The following is a 16,218-nucleotide window of genomic DNA, read 5'->3' as shown; positions in this document are numbered from 1 at the left end:
AGGGAAAGCAGTAGCTGTTTCATTTAAATCAATCCGTATCTGAAGCTGTCTGTGTTTCTTTGTACATTTATATATTAACTGCTGCATGAAGATCACTGATCTGTAAGCATATAGAGAATAATTTCATGATTTTCTTTGCCCGCCAGCTTATCGGGGATTGTTTTCGGGGCAGGAGATATGTTCTGGGATCATGTTGGAAAACCTATGAGTCTTGCAGAACAAAAAAACCTATGGAGTCAACTGTATGGAATTTCACCAACTTTGAGTAATAAAGATACCACTTTGTCATTAGTTCATAAATAAGGGCTTTAGTTTCATCTACAGCCTATTTTCAGATTAATTTTCTGTAAACACTGAACATAACAGGGGCCTTTACACACAGCTTCATCAGATTTTCTTTGTGGAGGGCTCGCTGGACTTGTTTGGGAGGCACGTTTGCAATTTTCAGATTTTCATTGCAAGTGCTGGCCTAACAGTAGGTGAACTAAAAAGGCAGAGCAGCTGTGGCTGGACACGCTCCGTTGGGTCTGAGTCCCAGGCTGCTGCTGCACAGCAGTAACATGAGGCAGCTTTTATGAGAGAGACCATGAATTTGTGCATACTTCCAAATTTATTCAGTTCTTGGTTTGCATGCTGATATTTAGGATATCTATTGTCAGCACTTAAGTGCTGATTTAATGTCTAAACCACATCTCATTGTAGATCACAGTGAACTCAGTAAGAAAAGCTTAGAGCTACCTCTTACCACTTAAAGGTTTATATTTCCCCATAGGCTGTTTTGTCCAGCTGTGTTCAGTTTCTTCACTGTATTCTCAGTTTTAAAGACTGGAGTGTTGCCAACTTCAAGATTAGGAAAATGGGGCTGCCTAAATTCTGCTGCAGAAGCTCTTTGCAGCTTTTAAGTATGATTCAGTTTCTAGAGTTCTTTCTGATGGTGTAGTCCTCAGGTGCTGTAATTAAAGAAACAGAGCATTAAGGAAATAAAGTTGTGCTGTTTCTGGCAATTTCTCCTGGTATTTAGTTTGATTTGTCTTACAGCAGTGTAGCCAAGACTTTGCAATTTCCTTTAAGCTTTACAGACTCCTGTGGGCAGATCTAGGAATGAATTGTTGTTAGTGTGGTCTCTCTCTGAGTTCCACAGATAACCGAGGTGCTCTCATAATGATCTGTGAGTGTAACTTTACCAAAGCCTGATAGAGAGTAGCATTTTAGTAAACTCAGATTTGAATTTGATATTAACTTTATATGTCTTTTAAAGCCTAATGCTTAGTGTGATCAAATCTTTAGTACTTCTGTTGTAATATATTACATTACCAGCAAATGTGATGTGTGGTGTTGCTGATGGAGGCTCTTGCTGCTGATGGCTGTGAAAAAGAACTGTCTTTCAACTTTTGTTTGTTTGTTTTTTGTTCTTCCCAGCTCATTCTTACTGCCTTCCTGTGGCCAGTGTTAGTCTTTGTGTGGCGGCTTGGTAAACTTAATCAATAACTGGGGGAGCTGAAAGCCTCCCCCCCCCTTATATTATTAGAAGCGTCAGGGATCCATCTTGCTGTAAACAGATGAATGTTTCTGCTGCCACAGGTGTGAGCTAGAACAAGTGGCTAAAGGGAGGTGGTGGGGACAGCCAGTTGTCTTGGCTGGAGCGGTTCTTTTGCCGTGGTCTTGGTCTGCGTTGTCACGTATTCTTGGTGAAATACTTCTTTCTAGGAAATTTTGACTAGCTTTGTTTCACTAGTACGTGTAGCAAAACAGAGTAATCAAATATTTATGCTCTTTTCTTCTTCTATTGTGAGATGTGTTTATTATGTACTTTATCTGAAAACACTGAGAGCTGTTCATCACGAGTAAACAGACCTCTGTTCCGGGTCACCTGAAACATCTGAGTAATCGGATGTGCGTGTAAAGAGCATTACAATAATCCACTTTAGAGGTAACTAAACTCGTAACATAGACTGCAGCACGTTAGGTGAGAATCTAATTACCTTTGCTTTCCCAGGTGAACCAGCCCCAAAACCTGTTTAGTTTGGGCACTTTACTGCTGGCACTCGTTGAGTTGATAGAGAGAGAAGGGGCCCGTTCTGGAAGTGATTCAGCTCCACTGCAAGCTCAGAAACGACCGTCTCGCTTACTGGACAGTGCAAAAGGAGCTGTGTCCAGTTACCGTATTGCTTAACCCAGCGCAGCAGGGAGGTGAGATGAGCTTGTGTACAGAGCCCAAAGGAAACAGGAGGGAGTGATTTTTGGCAAGATTAAAGAGACCATCAGAACTTAGAGTTTGAAAACAAAAGTCCAGTCCAAATGAGGTCAGTAGCAAGGACTGGCAAAAGCAGAGATAAGGAAGCCAAAGAGGTGTAGCCAAAAGTCAGTTGTAGTAAATAAAGGTTGGGAAACAAAACCAGCCTCTGTGGCTGTGAAAAGCAAAGGCAGTGGAATTTTGTCATCTGTAGCAAATGCAGAAAGAACAAGCTAAGGAGGGTTAAGGCATTTATTTATAGGGGACATAAATGACCTGTGATGGAGGAGATCAGTTGATGTGTCAAAAAAGCCAAAGAGGTGTAGCCAAAAGTCAGTTGTAGTAAATAAAGGTTGGGAAACAAAACCAGCCTCTGTGGCTGTGAAAAGCAAAGGCAGTGGAATTTTGTCATCTGTAGCAAATGCAGAAAGAACAAGCTAAGGAGGGTTAAGGCATTTATAGGGGACATAAACGACCTGTGATGGAGATCAGTTGACGTGTCAAAACATAAATGAAATGAGTAAGTAGCCTTACTTACTGTTAAAACTACTATTAATGACACTACTTTTTTGTAATAAGAGCATAAAGTACCCTTCAAATTATGGGAATTGCCTGTATGTGCCAAGACAGAATACAGAGTGGTGTATTTCAGGAGATGTGGTCTGAACCCTGAATGTTTCACTTCTTCAGAGTTCTTTATCAGAGGCTATAAAGGAAAGTTAGTGATGGTATAAGCATTAGCTGTATGGGGCAAGAAGTGCAGCATAGGAGCACGGGTGAATTTTCACTGTGATGTGGTTAATATCACTCATGATTTGGTGCTTAATAAATTAGGAAGCGAACCTACAAACACTTGTCAGGTGATGCAGTTTACTTAAAAGTTTCTGAGTTTTTGAGATTTTTAAGTTGCTGAAAGACTGGTTTAACTTTAAAACCTGAAAGATAATTAAAGGATAGGAAGAAAGGGCAGAGCTTCATTGGTCACTGTTTAGGATGGATAAGAATCTGGGAGGTGACATCTCTTTCCTTGTTCCCCCTCCCTCCCTTGACCAGTCTTACTCAGCATTTCAGTAAGAAATTCTCACAGTGATTTCCAAGTTTTTGAGTGGTACTGAGCTGCCACAAGTAGCGATACTGGAGCTCAAGATTTCCAGAAGGACGTCTTCCAGGCTTTGATATATCTGTATGTATGTGTGGTTCTGTGTCTGGGTGCTTGGGAGGAGTTAAACCGTGATTGTATGAAACTGAGTTCAGAGCTGGCAGTTGCATTGTGGAGACAAAAGATTTCAGAGAGCTGTCAGTGCTAATTCTGAGATTTTTCTTGCTCACAGCAGCAGCCAAAAAATCCACCGATGTTATGTGTCATCAGGGTGTTGCGAACAAGATAGAGGGTGTTGCTGCAGGGTCCTGGAAGCCTTGAGGCACTCAGGATGCGAGGAGTGTATGTAATGAAGTCACAGAAGATACCGAAGAGGTCATCTAAGAAGAGTTAGGGACCTGGGCAGCTGTCTTGCAAGGAGAAACTCAAAAGGCTGGAATGTTTTAATCTGGGAATGAGGAGGCTGAAAGGGGGGTGACGGCTCACAGAACTGGGAAAGCAGTAGGTAAGGTGAATGTGCAACAGTAACTCTCTAAATTCGTCGGTATTAGAGCTCGGTGACAGCAGATGAAGTGGGTAGGTGGTGGATTTGAAGCAGACGCACAGTGTAGTGAACTTTCAGAACTTGTTCCCATGGGGAATTGGGGAAGCAGTTAGTATCAGCAGGATTAAAAAGAGGTTAAACAAATGCATGCACCGCTGAGCTAGAAACAAATGCTATAGGGAACGGACTTTAATGTCCATACTACAGCAGTTAGGGATGCTGGGGAGACATAAAAGGTACACACGACAGCCCGTTGTCATCTCCGGAGTTAACGTGAGCTGTTGTCAGTGACGAAGTTGTGTTAGATGGGTCACTGGTCAGACCTAGATGGGCAGTCTTGTGTTCCAGTTATGAGCATGAGGAAGAACATTCTTAAAATGGGCAAGAAAAGGATGGAGAACAATAATGAAGTGTACCAAGTATTCCCTTCCTGGGGATGTTACGGTTCTGTACATTTTGTCAACAAGCATTTTACCAGAAGGGTGAGGGTTGCTTCAGAAGTACTGATGTGCTGCTTAGCTGGACTAGATGATCTTCTGAGGTCCCTTCCAGCCCCTAACACTCTGTGATTCTGTGAATGATGGGGAAAGTCAGCTATGACTTGGAAAATGCTGCTTGCCAGAACATGCTCTGCTAAAACGGCTATTTAAAAGCACCTTTTCAAAGGACTTAAGAAGAAGCTTTCAAACTCTAGCTTGTAAGTGACTGGGAAGATCAAAATTTAGTTCAGGTGAATAAACAGATTTGAAAAGGAAAATGAGTTCATTGACAGATTAAAAGTTTACTGTTTTGCATACTGTAATGACTGTCCTTCATTATAGCTTCAGGTTTCTTTTATTCAGTCTCATGCATGTTAACTTAATTACCTTTTAGAAAATTGCTCACTGGTCTGTGGCATGAAGCAGAAAGCTGATTTCCAGACACCAGGTTCTTGGAAATCAATTGAATTACGACTTTAAATTACTGTTCAAGGGGGGTGGGGGGAAGAAGCCAGGCATAGCCTGGTGCCCTGATTCATTATGTGATTTTTGCTAGTCTTTTTAAAATGTATTAAAACCACTTTGAATATTCCTCGATTTGATCTGTCTCAGATCCAAAGGGGGTGGGAATTTGGCTTGACCTGGTTAGGTCTTTACCGGCTTGTTTTAGTTAATTCACCAACCTGCTTCAGATTCAGCCAACCTGAATGTAAATGTTTGTGTCTCTAAAGCAGGCATATGGCTGCAGGAAATAAAATCCTGTGCTAATAAATGTAATAGTTTCTTATCTCATGATCACTTTAACATTTCAAATTAAAGGGATAACAGTAAACAAAGGTAAGTGGAGGTGGGTAGAATTATCTGTGCTCTGAATTTTCTGATAACTGTAGTGATACTAAAGTGATTTTTCTCTTAGTTTTTTCATTTCCAGTCAGAGTGTGTGAGGTCTAGCCAACCCATGAAGTGTTCTGTTCATGGAGAAGAAACCTTCCAGACTAAAAAACTGCTTCTGTTATAGTAGAAATAGTTTTGGAGATCATGGTTTCTTTGGTAACTCTATGAAGTCATCATCTGAATTTTTAAAAATGGGAGTTAAATACGAATTGTGAAAATAAACCTCAATCCTTAAAGCTACCTGTGAGAGGTTGCTTAAACTTGTTGCTCATTGTACATCTGTGTCATTTTGGATGCGTTATCTTCATGGGACTAAGATATTGGAGCAAAAAAACCTCTTGAAATGTAACTGTTCCAATTCAGGGTTTTTTTTGTTCTTTGTTGGTTTTTTTTTACCTGTGGTAGTGCTGGCAGTGTTTCAGACTTCACGGTGCTGAACGAAGATCAGCGCATTAAAAAAAGCGGAGATGTTTACTGAATTACCAGGGGATGAGAAATCTGAACCGAAATAAAGGGCCTTTTCTTCTTTTCACATTTGTTCTGTTTTTGTGCAGGTCCTCATGCTGAAACCGCCAGTGGATGCCAGAACTTGCAGTGTGGTTTTCGGGCCTGCTGCCGCTCTGGCGAATGACCGCTGACTTCTGACCTTTCAGTCTACTTCATTTAGCTGAGCAGGCTTCCTCTCATGCACTTTACTTACAGTTCGCATCTTGTGTTAACAATCCTTGGAGTGAGATTTGTTATTATACTAGCCTGACCCTGCCCGTGACTTCAGAAATCTTAATTATGAGTGTACTGTACAGTGTCGTAACAATCTCACAATCTCATTTGGTTTGAAGGGTGTTGGGTTTTCTTTTACTTAATTTGGGGAAGATGGGAAAACTTTTTTTTTATTTTTGTTTGGTTTTGGATTTTTAATGCCACTTTCTTCCAAGTTTGGCACTTAAATATACTTTACTGGATTATTTTGTGTTAAGTGGATATTTTTTATTTTGAAATTTTTGAATCCATAAGTACAATATAAAGCTGTGCAGAGAATTCAAAAGTTATTGTTTGCATTTGGGTAACAATTACACATCTTTAGGAGCCTTGTTTCTTCCCCTTTCCTCTCATCCTGAAGTCGTTCTTTATATTGCAAAATTAGGGAAATTCCCACTTTCCTTTTGCATTTGGTTTTGTATTTGGGCTTGAAAGACATACTCAAATAAAACATTCCCACCAATAAAAAAGATGTAGCACTTGAATATATGTGCTTTTAAGGTGCAATATCCACGCATACCATTCCAGTAGGCTGCAGAGATTGGGTGGGTGGATGTGGTGGTTGCAGAGCTGTGAACCTTGCAGTGTGTGTGTCGGGGGGGAGGTTGTTTTGTGTTTGTGGTTTTTTTCTTCCCCTGACTGTGTTAAGATGCTTTTTTTTTTAAAAGAGCTTCCACGGAAGTCAGTTTTCGTTAATACAAAATCTCTGGAAGACAATACATTTTACCCATTGCTTTGATTTTTAACAAGACCCTTCATTGAACATTAGAGACAATCAGGGAGGCAGAGAATCCATCGTTGGGCTGAGTGAAAGCTGTGGTAGGGAGAAGAGTAGTGTACGAGTAGTAGCATGAGTGTGTGCGTTGAGGGGCAGGTGGTAGGGGAAGAGCCCACACTGCAAGAGGAAGTGAGTAGTGGAGCCCATGTTAAATTGCAAACTTTAAGGGCCACCTGCGTGAGTGGCAGAATTGCAGGTGGTTTTTCTCTTGGGCAGAGGAGGGGTATGTAGCAGCCTTTGTAGAAGGTAGGCCAGGTTGCCCCCCCCCCCCCCCGCCTCATTTTGAAGGCTGACAATAGGTAAACCCAGGAATTTTTAAGTAGTATTTAAGACAGCAGTCATGGTACCACCTATGTAGCTTTCAAGATTTCTGGTGTCTGGGAAGCCAGCTTGCAGGTGGGGCTGGAAATTACAATAAATGCAAATTTGGATACTGAAGAGTAAGGTAAGAAGGAGTAAATGTAGTGTTGGTGCAGAGCTGGCTGTTCGGGGTTAACAGCTGAACAGGGGTGGGACAGAGGACGAGTGGTGCTGTTACAAGCCCAGAGAAGAGGCAGGAAAGGCTGCCCTTCTTCCAGCAACTGCTGCTTCAAGTCAGCTGCACTGAATTGACTTTGGTGCCCAAAGGTGCGAGGAGATCCGTGACCACCCACGCGGTGCTGTGCCCGAGGCAAGAGGAGAGCAGGAACACGGTACCTGGTGGGCATCCTTGCACCTGCCCCTGATCCAGAATCGTTTATGGGGCCCTGGGAAGGTGTAGCCAGAGCTCCTTGTCCTCCTTGCTGCTGGGTAGTGGTTTCTGTGCCGATGGGTAGGGACACAGCTGAGGACTCAAATCAGCTACAAGAAATTCTGGCTGCTTTCTGATGCCCATTTATTCTTCACCCTTCTCTGAGGGGCAGTTGGGTCATGGACGTTGTTCAGCAAAGCATCACATGATGACAACACATGATGCCATCATTCTTTCCTGCTGGAGGTTTATAGAGGGGAACCTGTGGTGGCAACACCTCGCTCTAAACCACTAGTATTTATTAGATAGACTGACTCTAGTTTGGAGTGAAGCTCAAGAACAATCTGACCTTTGGTATGTTCTGATGAACATTCTTCCTAAGCTCAACCTACCATCACTTCACTTGGAAGAGTTTAATTAGAATGATAACTGCAGCAAAAAGGACATACATATTTATATCAGTATTAACAGCTAACACCACTTCCACACTAATAAGCAAACTTGATTTTTAGTAAACTACTGTTTTTGCTAATCTTTTACTAGGGTAACTTAACTTAAAGATAAGGATTTCATACTCCACAGTAATTTAACAAAATTCTAGTATAAAGTGAATGTGCTTCCACTTAGGTTTTAGTATAAATATTTATTAACATTTTCTGTAGAAGTTCAAGTATTTATCTTGCATCTGTGAATGATGCTGGCATTACAGAGACCTTAGGTATGAAGCAGTCTCTTAAATTGTTAGCATGACCTTCGCTGATGACTCTTTGGAGGATGGAATTTATGAAGATAGTCCTGATCTTCATCCAGGCACTCAGGTACTGGAAAACCACAACTATTTGTATTTGCCAGTGTCTTTTGAAGAGGAAGAAGGTCAGTAGATAAGACAAACTGATCAGGTAAAAACAGGCTTCAGGGCATGATTCCAGGAACCAAGTTTCACCTGAAAGTAAGGTGGCTAAACTCTGCAGTGTTCTCATTAGATTTTGTTAAAGTGCTTGAGATAGCTCAAATCAGGAGTGTCAGAAATCTGTTATTTATATATATTTACCCCTATATAAGCAAATTTCTTGAGGCATCCTCACTAGCCTATGCTACCTATTTCGAACAAGTGAAGCTACATAAATCCATACAGAGAGAACATTTTGGGGATAGGCATGAATATATACAGCCAGAGCAAATTCAACGTTGGAAACATCAATGGTGTGAACTCCTGTGCTGTGTACAGCTTCTATTAAAGGTCTGACTTCAGAAAATGGCATATGGATAGGAAATCCAGAGACCTGGGGGAAAGAGGGAAAAAACATACAAGGTAAGAAGAAAAGGTAAAGGCACCTGAATAAATACATAGTTTTAAATACCTGGTTTACTGTGCATGTAAAATTTATTTTTTCTGTTGCTGGCCTGAGGAGATGTAAAAAAGCCTATTTTGTATTTTAATACCACCTTCCTATTTCATATACTACAGGCAAGCTTCTACCATTTTTCCTCTTGAGTCTGGGTTAAGTTCAAAGTGAAGATGTTTAGAAATCCCCTAGAAAAAAAGCTATACTGACAGACAGACAGCATAACCGTGCTGCTTCTCTGCCTTTTGACTGGTTTTAATTCTTTGTGTTCTGGACTGGCTGGGGGTTTGTGGTGGCCAGCGTGTCCTGCCCATAATACGTTTCAGGTCCAACAGCAACTGAAAACTCAGCTCATTTTGAAAACCCCACTTGGGTTTTATGTGAAGAGCAGAAGGGTCCAACCTTTAGAACAGCCTGCAGGAAAAACTCAGGGGTACAGCAGTGACTGCAGTGAACACTTAAGTAAATGTCTTCCATCTCTAAAGAGTGGAAAACCCAAGCAGGGCACGTGGTTGGGTGAGCTGCTGCACCTGTAAGTAGACTGTGTGTAGCACTACTCAGTGCCAGTGCTGGATTCTTACTGACTGTTCTGAGAACTAATGCACCAGTCAGCCCAGAAGCATCCACTTCTATTTATGTACTAGAGGTAGTAACTGCAATAATTCAAGAAAAGTGTAGCCCATTTATCTTCACATTCTTATCTTTACATTGAAAATTTTTATCTTCAGCATCTGCAAATGAAATAAATCATCAGGCCTTTGCTCTGCTAATAGTACAATGGTTTATCTTTGGTGTAAAAGCTCTTGTGATTAAATGTGATCTTGTGATTTTTGGTAGTAGAGGAAATAAATAGTCTAGGACACTTCTATACCACAGAAGATCTTCCTGTTTCTAGTTCACAACTGTACCCTGTAATCTCCCAGCTGTTTCTGCAGCTCTGCCTGATGGTCATCTTCTACATCTTTGCCTTGGGTTTGTTCCAGTAGTGGCAGAAAATTTCGTAGGGTAGAGGTACAGTATCTGTTCCAACGAGTTAGGTGCCTTGGTCTCCATTCCATAATCTTATCTCTTAGTATTTTTTCAATCCTGCAATAAAATAGACTTATTAGAATTCTAGTATTTATTGGATGTCTGAACTGATCTCCCCGTGACACAGTACAGATTAAGGGATGGGGAACACACATGACCTCAGTTAAATGTAACAGGCTAAGAGCAGAGAGAGGCAACATCACCACTGCTGTGTGGTGCCTGCACGTTCAGAACAGAACGGGAGGCTGGGGCAGGGGGGCCTGTAGCTCCTGTCAGTTTACACCCTCCCCTCTCATCCCTCTACAGCATTATGCTTATTAGGAAAGTGTACATCAGTGACTGATCCGTTCTTTCTATCTGCAATATTTTTTAAAGAGAAAGAATTTTAAAAAGCTTTGTGAAATTCAGCTTTTTTTTTTTTGCCATTCCCTATTGCTAGCATTCAAGGCAGATTTTTTGAGGGTGTGGCTATGACTATGCTCTAGTGATTAGCACTGACAACATTTGTTATGGAGGTACAATTACCTGCCCTGTAGTTCCACCACGGCAGCCTTGTCCGAATGCTGGTAAACTAATTTGTCAGGCTAGCAATAAATTAAAAACAAGTATTAAAATGTGCAATGCAATAATGTAACTTCAGGCATTACTGCCTTGATAGTACTCACACAAGTTCACAATTATGCTAAAATAATTAGCAGTTAATAGAGACATGATAAAAACGTTAAATAGGTATTTGTGTGTAATGCTGGTGTTTTTTCTCTTTACCAGTAAATGTCAACTGCTTCTACCTTTGATAAACTGTAGCGAGATCCCTGTTTGATTACTAAGGCTGTGCATACAGCTTGAAATAATGTCTTCCGAGCTCCAAGACGAAAGCTGACATTTTCTTTAGAATACTCTAGATAGGTTTGTCTTAAAAATTTGTCCCATTTACTTCACTGTTGACTTGAGATCTTAGGAGGACAACAACGGTGCATTCATTCTCTACAAAACCAAATACTTTGCAGTATTCCTGCTTGCCCTTTTTTTTTTTTTTTACCTGAGGAGTGCCCAGGAAAACCCTTTTTAAAACCCAGTGCTATTATATGAATACACTTAACTGCAGAAGCCCAAAGAACTTGTTCTCTTCTTTATAGCAAGTCTGTGATCTCTCACCCCCCCGCAGTGAGCTGGTAATAGATTTTATCAATACCTGGATGCTGCAGAGACCAGGGTATGGCAAGCTTCTTGAAAAGAAAGGCTTCCACAGTTTTGGTTTGCTGATATCAAAACTTATCCTTACTGGTGAATCATAGTCTTGCGTATTAAACCAAATCTAGGAGAAAACAAGCTTGGTTTAACTTCCAGCATATGATTAGAGCTATGGAACACGTTCCACTAAGATGGCAATAAAATACTATATAATCTTGACTGCCTATAGCAATCACTATAGCAATGACTTCTTCCATTAGGGTGTAATTCTTCAGTTAAATTTTACCTGAAAACACTTAATTTTGCTTAATTACTACTCCTCAGCTAAGCAGTGGTAAATTAAAGCCATCAAAGTTTGGAAACATGTAAGTAAAACCCAGTAATGAAAATTATGTGAACAGCTGTCATGATTTAAATGCTGATTAAAAAAATATTTCTTATTTTAAGTATTTCAAGTAGCTGAAAAACATACTTAAGATTGAATAATTCACTAATAACATGACAGTGCAGTTACACTGATGAACGAATGATACACAAAGACAAGAAGTAGCTGAAAAACATACTTAAGATTGAATAAATCACTAATAACATGACAGCGCGAATGATACACAAAGACAAGAAAAAAAAGTTAACTGTTCCAGGTACAGAAATGTGACAAGACTGGGTACACTTACATTATCAGAGCTGATCAGACAGTATACATTTTTTAAAGGGCAGAAAGTGTCATACTGCCCATAAAAACATCCAGTACTGGGATTCCAAATTACATATTGACTTTGTTCCAAAGTTAATACGTAGGCAGTTGGTCCCTAGGAAGGAAAAAAAAAGTATTGAGGTATTTTCAAACTGGCTGCAAAGACACTGTGCATTGGATTGTTTGGAATACTAAATTTTCACTATTGTCATTAATAGTATGTTTCAGTGCAACTAACTAACATAGTTTTGTGTCTCTTATGTGGCAGAGAAATGTTAAAATATACACAGGCCTGAGCTGCTCTTAAAATACAGATTCTGAAAGTTGCCGTGGTTTAGCTAAGACCTGGTGCAGAATTCTCTACCCTGGAGTGCTGGATGCCTCCTGCTTCAATGTCAGCCTGTCCTACGCGGCTGCTGCCACAACTCGTCCACAGGCACTCTCGGAGTTGAAGGACCGCAGCCTCGGCAGCATGCTCGTGTCTCAGCCATCCGCCTGCCCTCAGGCACCTCAGGGAGTTACCAGCTCTCTTTAGATTTTCTCTAAACTGCTCTTCTATTTACTTGTTGTCTCCAACATTTTCCAGGTAACTTAAAATACGAGGAATAAGGCTCTGCCTTACGGCATGTGTAAAGCTCAGTGCTCCAACGAATGTACCCGCGTTCCTGTTCCTGCCGCTGCAGTAGCTCAGAGCTTGCTGAAGAAACAAGTTTAGACAGGGATTTTTTTTTTAAACCAAAATTCTGTTCAGCAAAACGTTCACACATGCCTGGTAATCTGAGATACCTGGTAAATGGAGATAATGGTGGCAATCTGCATTATAAATGGTTTTACCATCTCTTTGAAAAGAGCAGTATTGTTTACTTGCAAATCTGAGTGCCTCCCTCAAGAACAAATGCATCTCCTAAGGGGCAAAAGAATCTAAAAGTTTTATTCCTAAACTAGGTTGCTGCGCAGTCGGCTCGCAGCACCCACAGGGCACGCAGCAGTAAGCAGGCTGCTGACCCTGCCTGTATTGCAGAAGGCAGATGAAGATTGACTTGTCAAGCCTGAATAAATCCATCCTTACGCTTGCTGCAGCTTTACCATCTCCTGCAGAAAGAATCAAGGGACTCAGAGGCACCAGTACGAATCCCTGGCACGCCCCAACCCTCTCCTGTCACCTCTCAGCATTCACCTAATCCTTGCCCCAAACTCTGTCATAGTCTGTATTCACAACTGAGACACTGCAAGTGGACTGTTTCCATTTCTGCATCACCTTCCTAAATAAATATGCCAGCAAAAACCAATTCTGTCTATTGGTGGGAGCCAAAGACTTCACACAATATAAGCTGATACTCAGGCCAAAAAAAAATAAAGTCACTTACCTCAGGAATAGCATTTCCAATAATAAGCCAGGCTTTTTTCCCCATACCAAGAAAATAATTACACAGGAGCACAGCGTGTTCTTCCTCATCTCCCGCCAGAAGATAAAGAAATTGCTAATTGAGGTACAAACAGAAAAATAAGTCTTTCTATGCAGTTATCAACTGTGTTTTCAACTTACAACATTTAATAATATTTCATAACACCTTTGAAGCAAGCATCCTTACAGATCTTTGCAACTGGTTTTATTTGGGTACTGCTTCAAAATGCAGGATGAAGAGTGAATGCTGTGAAAATCCATGAGTCAGAGCTGAGCTTTTTACAAGAACCACGGTCTTTTGAGTTATTCTGAATTTTGTAGAAAAGTTCTGAGATGGTAATGACATTATATGCAATAGATTTTCTGTAATTTCTTGGAACTACAATGTTCAATTTTAAGTCTAGTTTTAAAGTCTCCAGTAGTCAACATGCTTTCACTTGTGCATGCCCAGCTATTGTGGACTGCTCTATAATTGGGAAAAAAAAAAAACAACAACAACAGGAAAAGCTTAAAGCCGTAAGCATTCTTAGGGTCTATCAATTGCAGCCTATCACAGATTAAAATTTTGGCTCATATCAGGATAAGCAACTTTTCTCAAGCTTTAGTGCTCTTCATTCTTTGAAATCAGTAGCTCGTAACAATAGAACTACAATGTAATTTAGGTCTGAGGGGACCTCAAGAGCTCATGTAGTACAACCTCCCACCTGAAAGCAGGGGCTGGCTAGGATGTCCCACTCAAGAAGATAAAGAACATATGTTTAATGCACTGCTTACATCTGATGTGCTCCATAAATCACAGATTCCGGCAAATGACACACTATCTGGCAAAAAAGGAATCAAAGCAACATATCGAGCCACCAATTCCTGCAAGTAAACAAAAGAGAGCAAGTCACCAATTCATGACACAGATACTTAACAAGAGTAGAATTATACCAGATGTGTAGTGCTCTTTCCACAGCTGTCAGTGACAAAACACCAGCTAACCTTATTGCAGTAGCAGCTAGCACATTCTACAACTTCTATCAAAGTCCGATATAATTTACTCCTACTGAGGTCTGGCACAATTCTTTGTCTTTTTAAGGGCAATACTAATTAATATACCTTTTTTTTCTTTTTCTCCACGGAAGACAAATAGCCTTTTCCAGCATCATTATGAACGGACTCACTGTGTATCACACACAGTCACTGCTAATTTATTTTCTGTCTCTGGTTTTTCCTTTACAATAAGCGTAGCAACACAGCAGACGTACAAAAACACTACAGGCCTATGTCCATGTGCACATGGCCACACACACATTCTGAAATCTGTAACCCAGAAACTTCACTATCTTTCTAAAGTACTTACTGCTGCTGTTTGAGACCTATTTGGGACAGCATCAAGAAGCTCCTGTGGTGGATTCAGAGGTTTGATATATCTGGTAATAAAAACTGTTTTCCCATTGAGGTCAATTACAGTTGTTAGGCACTGGCGGCTCGGAAACTTTGATGTACATTCAGCTTCATACTTCGCTGCTGCCTGGAGCAATTTCTCATCTTCTTGGGTATCAAACTTCAAAAGACAGTAGAATTTATACAAAAATAGTTTTATTTATAGTTTGGGGTTAAGTCTTTGCTACATTCGTCCTTATTTCACCATTTACAGGAGCATAAAAGGAGTGTCAAATTATTTCCTAATAGAATTTTGAACTTTGGATCACAGACGTCTAAGTAAGGTCAAGCTAAAGGAAAATGCACATAATATAACCCGCACCTGTAAGCTATCTTTGTCAAAGCACTGAAAAACGTAGGGAAAATTATGGCCAAGCAGAACTGCAGGGATGAGTGTGTAACACCACACATTAATTCACAGGATCACAGAATGTTAGGGGTTGGAAGGGACCTCGAAATACCATCCACTCCAATTCCCCCTAGGGTTAGGTATTAATCCCGCATGCTATTCACCTAACGCTCCATTAAAACCACAACTGAGTTTATGCACAAAATCCTGCTAATTTTCATATCAATAATACTGCCTTGCACAGTATTATTTATGTACAACCTTGTGCAATGCCAAAATATTTGCAGAGAAGGTCCAAGCAATTTTTAGATGAATCCTTATCAGTCAGACTTGTCTAAAATGTTGGGTTTAGATGAGATTTTCCAGAAGCAAATCTAGCACTCAAAACGACTTCTTAATTTTGTAACAATGACAATCGTTTGCTCATATGACACCTGTCATTTTTTAAAGGTGTTAGGGACAGTCAAAATAGGTTTTTTCATCTACTCAGAACCCTTTGTATACTTCTAGTGGTGCTGAGAATTTAAAGCTCATCCTTCATAACATTTTTGTTTAAAAGAAACCACTTTTTGTCATTGGTTACCCTTCTTCTCAAACTAGCCAGAGGTGGAACAGCTGGGCACTGCCCTGGAGCTAGACCTCCAGTCAGCTGAGGAGGCACAGGAGTAATTTTTATCAACCTAACTAACAGCCAAAATGTACAGCCTCTGGCACTTTTTAAATTTAAATGTAATTCACTGCAAATATTACTGACAAAATAAACAACTACTATGTTTAGTATCAACTAACACAAAGTGCAGGAAGATTGCTGAATGGCACAAAACCCAAGCTAAATCGTAAAACAGGGAACAACAGGAATCTCTCAACTGTTAATATTGTACCTTCTTAAGCATTTCATTCATCTATACAGAGATTCGGGAAGGACAGCAAGAAAGAGAGGAAAAACAGGTAAAAAACCAAAAAAAGGTATCATGCAACTAAACTAAAATTAAGCTTAGCATCTGCAGGCAGCACACAAATAATTCAAATGACTTAACTACAGCTGGAATGGCTAGGAATAGGAACCAAGGATGGAAAAAACATCTAGTCAGTTTTTGTCATTTTTTTTGCCAAATACTTTCTGAAATAATTACACGTCACATTTGAGGAACTGCAGCGCAGGATTGTAACTTTTTCAGTCTCAGAATACAAGCACGTGGCACTTTAGTAGTGTTTTTATGTACAGGTTTTTAAATACATACCACTGAAAAATGAACAGTC

At 40.3% G+C, this 16,218-nt stretch overlaps 2 protein-coding genes across 2 annotated transcripts in view; one reads left to right on the top strand and one right to left on the bottom strand.

The window, feature by feature from the left end:
- Window positions 1-6,478, top strand: part of FBXL5 (F-box and leucine-rich repeat protein 5) — a 23,238-nt gene extending 16,760 nt beyond the window's left edge. The window contains exon 10 of the mRNA XM_009870772.1: window positions 5,804-6,478. Within this exon, the coding sequence (XP_009869074.1) occupies window positions 5,804-5,880 (77 nt within the window). The 3' untranslated portion in view covers window positions 5,881-6,478. The remainder of the gene's footprint in view (window positions 1-5,803) is intronic.
- A 2,132-nt stretch (window positions 6,479-8,610) lies between these two features.
- CC2D2A (coiled-coil and C2 domain containing 2A) overlaps window positions 8,611-16,218 on the bottom strand; it is a 48,339-nt gene continuing 40,731 nt past the window's right edge. Inside the window, exons 26-33 of the mRNA XM_009870771.1 lie at window positions 14,527-14,730; window positions 13,956-14,045; window positions 13,144-13,257; window positions 11,757-11,891; window positions 11,084-11,206; window positions 10,417-10,475; window positions 9,771-9,948; window positions 8,611-8,799 (exon numbers count right to left, since the gene is read on the bottom strand). Of these exons, the coding sequence (XP_009869073.1) occupies window positions 8,611-8,799; window positions 9,771-9,948; window positions 10,417-10,475; window positions 11,084-11,206; window positions 11,757-11,891; window positions 13,144-13,257; window positions 13,956-14,045; window positions 14,527-14,730 (1,092 nt within the window). The remainder of the gene's footprint in view (window positions 8,800-9,770; window positions 9,949-10,416; window positions 10,476-11,083; window positions 11,207-11,756; window positions 11,892-13,143; window positions 13,258-13,955; window positions 14,046-14,526; window positions 14,731-16,218) is intronic.

Source organism: Apaloderma vittatum, unplaced genomic scaffold (assembly GCF_000703405.1).
Source record: "Apaloderma vittatum isolate BGI_N311 unplaced genomic scaffold, ASM70340v1 scaffold3296, whole genome shotgun sequence".
NCBI classification, from domain to species: Eukaryota; Metazoa; Chordata; class Aves; order Trogoniformes; family Trogonidae; genus Apaloderma; species Apaloderma vittatum.
Note: the sequence above shows the minus strand (reverse complement) of the source record. Positions and strands in the feature narration are given on the sequence as shown.